Source organism: Arachis ipaensis, chromosome B3 (genome assembly GCF_059453495.1).
Source record: "Arachis ipaensis isolate K30076 ecotype BB chromosome B3, ASM5945349v1, whole genome shotgun sequence".
NCBI classification, from domain to species: Eukaryota; Viridiplantae; Streptophyta; class Magnoliopsida; order Fabales; family Fabaceae; genus Arachis; species Arachis ipaensis.
In genome coordinates, this window is record NC_142438.1 from 116,568,424 (window position 1) to 116,575,121 (window position 6,698).

General features: G+C 34.7%; 3 protein-coding genes across 3 annotated transcripts; all 3 read right to left on the reverse strand.

Moving 5' to 3' along the window:
* Positions 1-642: 642 nt before the first annotated feature.
* LOC148572172 (uncharacterized) lies at positions 643-1,173 on the reverse strand. Its single transcript, XM_088509335.1, has 3 exons — positions 1,069-1,173; positions 853-972; positions 643-702 (listed from the first exon to the last, which is right to left on the reverse strand). The coding sequence occupies exons 1-3, from the start codon at positions 1,171-1,173 to the stop codon at positions 643-645; spliced, it is 285 nt and encodes a 94-aa protein (XP_088365461.1).
* Positions 1,174-1,329: 156 nt separating this feature from the next.
* LOC107633481 (tubulin-folding cofactor A-like) lies at positions 1,330-3,584 on the reverse strand. The gene is made up of 5 exons (XM_088507390.1): positions 3,463-3,584; positions 3,118-3,130; positions 2,339-2,413; positions 2,044-2,130; positions 1,330-1,431 (listed from the first exon to the last, which is right to left on the reverse strand). Exons 1-5 carry the CDS (start codon positions 3,582-3,584, stop codon positions 1,330-1,332), a joined length of 399 nt encoding a protein of 132 aa, XP_088363516.1.
* Positions 3,585-4,565: 981 nt separating this feature from the next.
* On the reverse strand, positions 4,566-5,907 carry LOC110270271 (protein argonaute 4B-like). Its single transcript, XM_088507391.1, has 5 exons — positions 5,876-5,907; positions 5,032-5,191; positions 4,839-4,946; positions 4,679-4,750; positions 4,566-4,592 (listed from the first exon to the last, which is right to left on the reverse strand). Exons 1-5 carry the CDS (start codon positions 5,905-5,907, stop codon positions 4,566-4,568), a joined length of 399 nt encoding a protein of 132 aa, XP_088363517.1.
* Between the last annotated feature and the right edge of the window lie 791 nt (positions 5,908-6,698).

Here is a 6,698-nt window from a genome sequence, read left to right on the forward strand (position 1 = left end):
AATTACAGACGGATTTTCCGTCAGTAATTACAAACGGATTTTCCGTCGGTAATTGGCAACATATTTTCTGATAGATTTTTTGTTTGTAATTTGAACCTTGGAAAATCATCCCACACTCTGAATACAAACAGAAAATTCGTCTGTAAATCCGTTAGTAAGGTAAAATAGCATTTTTTTAGATGTTTTTTTCTTATAAAATAAACTTAATTTCATACAAAATAAACATAAATTTAATGAATACAAATTTTCATCTAGTTTTTATCTAACTTGTATCCAAACATTTATAGTATTTTAAAATAACTAATATTTGATATTAGCAATAGAATCAAACATGATGTTTGGTTTTAACAATGTATCAAGAACAAAGACATTTAGTAATCTCCTCTAAATAGTCCAATATCATTAGTATATATTTCTTACAAGAGATAATCATTTATAAATTTATTTTGATCTAAATTGATTTTGTGATGAGGGCTTCACTTAATTTAATTTTTCTTGCATCCATCTTGTGAGCATGTCAATTTCCCATCAATTTTGCCTGTTAACAAGACAAAACAATAAAGCAGCATTAACATCTGTAAACAATCATGCAAAAGGGCCAAATAAATACAATTAACATGAATGAAATTCTACCTTGATTATTCAAAGTGCAAATATAGCCATGTCTCTTTCACTAGCTGCATTAACTACACATGCTGAACCCTGCTTTTACAATAGAAACACAGTAAGGGGACTGGTAATAGACACACACTAATTCGTAATATTCTAATAAGACAAAGTCAAGTCACTGGTGGTTTTCTTCTGATAACTTAAGAATGTAGAAACTAAAGTGCATTATCAATTTCTGTATACCTTTTTCAGACTGCATAGATGCTGGCAAATTGCATCTTGTCCTCCTTTCCTCAAAAGTTCAATGGAAACAGAAGTAACAGTGGATGCAGGTATTCGACCACCAGTCTTCTCTTCTACCCACTAATTGGATAAATATCTTTTAAAAAATTTATTCTATGCCAATATAAAAAAAAGCCAGCACAATCCAATAATAAAAAAGAACAAAGAGGCTTTTACATCACGCAGATTCGAAGATTTGTAGCCAAAGGCAGCATCTTTAGCAAACTCTGTGTCCCCTGCAGGAATGCTGGATATGAGGCTTATAGAAGATGTCATATTCATTCATTTTCAAATGTTCAACAACACATAACTAGAGAAGATTAAATCTTGTTAAACAAGTTTCATAACCTATTCCCATGTATGGTTGTTTCTGTGAGATGGAAGCTATGTAATACAAGCTCAATTTCTACAATCAAAAGTAGTGGTTAAACTACCTAGCTAAGCTTCAGTAGTTCCAACTACTTTCTCAACTTCAACAATGGTGTTTCGAGCATCATCGATTTCAGAACCTTCCTTCTCATTTGATTCCTCTAGCTCAGCCTAAAAGAGGACATAAAAATGGCCCACATGCCATGAATCAGAAGCATAACATATAGACTCAATTTTAAGCATATGCGCAACTTGGACTTGCTATTTGAAAACAGAGAAAACAAAACAAAAATATAGATCAAACATAATGAAGAAAGAAGTACAAATTATTTCAAACAAATAAATGAACCTTCATTGGCTTGCTTAAGAGAACAAAAGTAATTGCACAATAGATTTCTCTTTAGTTGTCAACTTCTATATTTCAGTTTAATACATTTTGGAAAAGATTTTGTTATAAAATTTTTTGGCAGAGTACCAATCAAAGCAGTGCCTCAATCTTCCACTAATAAAATAAATAAGTTGTTTATCACATTGAGATTATGATTAGATGAATAAAAATGAAGGGACACACAGGAATCAAATCAACAAATACCGCACTAATCAACTCAAAGATAACCCAACTCATAACATCATTAATGGGTACCAATACCATCATCCATTGGAAACAAAAATCCAAGGCATGAAATGCAAAGCATGTAAAATGTTTGCAACATGAGAAAACAGCACAAAACTAAGGCATAAGTTAATAACCATGGAAAAAGAAAACAAGAAAATGTACATTACCAATGCTCCTTTTAAATCCGCGAGTGCGGCCTCAAGGCACTTGTGGCAATCAGGAATCATCATCCTAGACTCAGCCAGCACATTTTCCTGTCCAAAATATCAAGTCAACAAACAAAACTTGTAATCATTATTCACCGTATCATCACTGACCTTAGTGATTTTCTAAAAACAATTAAGGAGGAAAATCCACACCCTACTAGGATGTACAATTTAAAAACTTCAATCTAATAATAACTATATTTAAAAACAATCACATATTTTTTTTTGCATAAATAGATAAATTGAAATTAGATACCTGTTGCTTGAGATCATAAGGGTCAGCACCCTTCTCCTTCATGTCAGCAGTTTTTGCAGTTTTTCTCTCAACTTCCTTCTCACAAGATACTAATAGAGTAGATACTTGATTGCTGGAATTACTATAGCTCTAAATTTATTTATCTCAAACCTTGCTTGTTTTACCTTTGGATATGATTCTTATAAATTCATGCATGATTATAAGTGGACTTATTGCAGTGAAGTTTTATCCATATTGAAGAACTACTAACGAGATTGTAGCATTACACTTCTGAAGTTTTATCCATATTGAAGAACTACTAAACTAAACAATCAAGAGATTTTTCTTGGTCTCGTTAGGTACTTGAGCAAAAGAGCCACTTAAGGAGTGCGATTATAGATGTGTAGTGCGATTTCTCACTCTAATTGAAGAAGTCCATCGTAGATCCCAGGCATCGATGAAGAATGCGAGACAACATTAGGGATGATGATGCAGGTTCAAAGCAGAAGCAGAACCAGCTGAAGAAGCCTCCATTGAAGAAGACAAAGACTGTGTTTAAGTGAAGAAGCCAACTGAAGAAGCCTCCATTTAAGCATGGATATTAGATTTACATCCATGATAAAGCATTCTATGCTGCTATTATAGATGTGTCCACAACTCCACATGAAGCATCCATTTAAGTGCATCTAATTGTGCATACCTAACTAAATAGACAGTCATCTATTCATATATAACTCGGTCATTGAAATTATTTGACTCTTAAGTCTTATCCCCACTATCTTAAAAGTTATATAACATACAAGATTTGATTGCCTAATAGTGTATATGCATTATCAACATCAAAATTGATCTCATTACTAAAATTAAGACCAATGGAGAATGCTAATATTTTTCTTCAATTTTTCGTAGTCACCACCTGAAGATTCTATTGTCAATTAATATGGACATTCTCAAATAGTATAATACAACAGAACCTCAAACTCTTAACAAGCTAAAGAAAGTCCAATGCAATGAAAATTGATTGAAAAGCATTATTAATTTGTAATAACTAATAACCATAACCAAAATAAAAGAAAAAACACACCTTCTGGTCATTTCTGGGAACACCATAACCACTGTAATACATCTGACCTACTAAGACCTACATGTTTATGTCCCCAGCTTTAGCTTCTTTCAGAGTGTCTCTAAACCACCGTTTCACACAATCTGCAACAACCGCTGAAAGTGGCACACGCCCATTGCTCTCAATTCCACTACTACTATCCATTTATGATTGATAACCCTTCTTCAAATCACTATAACTTCAACAACTTTCTTTTTTTTCTTTTTTGGGGGGGTTGGTAACTGCTAATGAGAGACTGGGAAAAAAGGGTTTCGTAAAGAAAAAGGTTGAATTTTTGGAAAACTAATGAAAAACTATCAAATAATGGGTATGTTTTAGATTGAGCTAAAAGCTTAAAACACTAAGAAATATAGTACACAGAACGGCAAACTGAATGGCAAAGCTAAAAACCTGCGGGTTCATTCAAAAAATTTTAACATAGGAGTTCAAGCACTGATGCTTCTCGATAAAATCACATCCAAGAATCAGGTCAAGCACTGATGATATAGGCAAGAATTTATACATGGAATTTGAGAGTAGCTAGCAACGTACCTTTTTGCTAAGATGAATAGTTGTAGACAAGACAGCTTAGTCCGTTACTATATATAGCTTGATGAGAAATTACAAAAGCATTGATAATGAATATTATTATTTAGTGTGCATAAAGATATATTCAAAGACATGCATGCAAGCAATGTCACCTTAAATTGGTAACCCCAATTCTATTGAAACGACTACTTGACACCTTACTCCTTAAATGTGAATGATAATGAAGAAGAGTATTATTGGAACAAGCATATCTGTATCTATCATAATCAAGTCTCTATCTTGGTGCACTCTGTGATCTAACCTTAGCTCTAGAAGAGTGCGTGTTAGACATGTAGTTGGGGTGCCCTGCATTGCCATGGAAGGAGCACTGTGCCTCCTAGATGATGACGAAGACAATAATATTTGTGGGCTGTTATCGGCAATTCTTGAACACACTTCTTCTTTTCCTTTCAATGACCTTAGTGGTGGTTTCCATGTGTCTACTTCCAAAATCTTGTCACTCATCTTCTCCTCATCGTCATCTCTGTTTTCTCTTTCTTTCATCCATCGCTCTAACCAAATCGAATCAAACCGTGCCCCCCTCTCCCACTTGCTGTTTCAGAAGTGTGCATTGGAACTACATCTCTGCCACCAGTTCAACAAGAAAACTTATGTGTTAATAACTACTAACATTTAGATGATTAATATGAGGAAGAATTAGAATTTTATACCTTTAAAATAGAAGATCCATTAAATTTAGTACTATATTCTTCAGGGACCTTCCAAGTCATAATTAAGAAAACCTCAGGTCACCAAGTTCAAATAGAACAACAAGGCAACACACAATAAACAAGTTTCAAGAGCACAATGACAAAAAGAAATATTAAATACCCTTGGTGAAGGCAGAACACGACCATCCACTTGAATAAAGCCGGTGCTTATAGAAATTTCACAATTTTGAAGCATAGGTTCAGAACCATAGTTACTGGTTGTTAGTGCCTAACAAAACAATATTTAATAAGCTTCCTTAACCAAGGCATAAGCAGTGTAACCACATCACTTAAAATTTAGAATAACAACGTACATCAGATAAAACCCTCATCCTCTCCAGTGACTTTTGCCTGGACTTCTCTACCAATGAAGCCCTTTGAAGCGTGGACAACATGGACTTCTCTACTAATGTTAAAACAGTCACTTCTTCAATACCATCATCACCATCCCTTCCACCTTTCTTTAGAGAAAACCTGCAAAATTCATCAAAATCAATATCAAACTATGAAAGTTAAAAACTATAGAAAGCAATGGCCTACCATGAATTTTAGGTCAAAGAAGCTTCGATTGCAGAAAATAATTCATCAAAATCAAAGTAAACATGCATATTCAAACAAAGCACAAAAGCAGAGTATGATAAACCTAAAACTAGCACAGAAAAATTGAGACCTAAGATTTATCACGAAGAACAGAATCACAAAATCAGGATATATATATATATATACACCTGAAATTTGAGATGGTTACGAGAAGAATTGAGAGAGCGAGTTGAGATTAGATGGAAGAAGAGCTAGAGGGAGCAGATGTGATGAGAGTGGCGGCAGAGAGAGCTTTGCGACGATGGGAGTAGATGCGACAATGGGAGTAGATGCGACGAGAGCGGCGGCGGAGGGATCTCGTGCGACACAAGGGATGACAGAGAGAGATTGTGCGACGCAACGGCGGCAGCGGCGGTGGTAGAAGAAGCAGAAGTAGCAGCCACAGAGAGAATAAGTAGCTCATGCTATGGAGAGGAGAAGAAGCTCGTGTTTCATTTGGAAGAAGCTCGTGTTTCATTTAGGTTTAATTCAATATTTTCAACGGAAAATTTTAAATACAGACGGATTTTCTGTCTGTAATAATTTAATAAAATATAGCATTTTTGTCCATTTAATTACAGATGGATTTTCCGTCTGTAATCATTTCCCATGGAAAAAAAATTAATTTTTCCGACAGAATTATCGATGGATTCTCTTTTCCGTCTGTAATTTATACTAATTCATTTATTGTTTTCCAAAAAAAAATCCTTCTGAAATTCCGTCTGTATTTCCGTGGGATAAAATCCGTCAGAAATATCCATCTGTAATAACTAGTTTTCTAGTAGTGGGAGTGGGCTGCTTAGAGCTTCATCTTCTGCTACAATGAGAAACCTAGAGATGGCTTGATGAGAGGACATGAGCCATCTCAACATGGTGGATTGCTGCAATAGAGGAGGTTAACTTGATAAGAGGACATGAGTTAATCACTTACGGCTGCCATTGAAGGAATCAGAAGGTTATTGAAGAAGACAGTAAGAAAAGTTAATCCAGAAAGACAAAGCATCTCCGAAGCCTCAACCATTCTATCACCATTGAATTCTCATCTATCTAGTAATTTTCATTTATTTAATTCATTTTATATGCTTTTCGTGACAAACTATAATTTCTATCCACCTAACTAAGATCTGCAAGGTGTCCACTGCTTGCTCAAACCAACAATCCTCGTGGGATCGACCCTGACTCACCTCAGGTATAACTTGGATGACCTGATATACTTGCCGGTCTATCTGTGCAAATTCTGCGGAGCCAGTTTCGTGCACCAAGTTTTTGGCGACATTGCTAGGGATTGTTCGGATTTGACAAACAACCGAATTATCTTGTTGCTTAGATTAGGTACTTTTTAATTTTGTTTGAGTCTTTTATTTTTCTTTTTCGAAAAAAATAAAAAAATTTTCAAAAATCT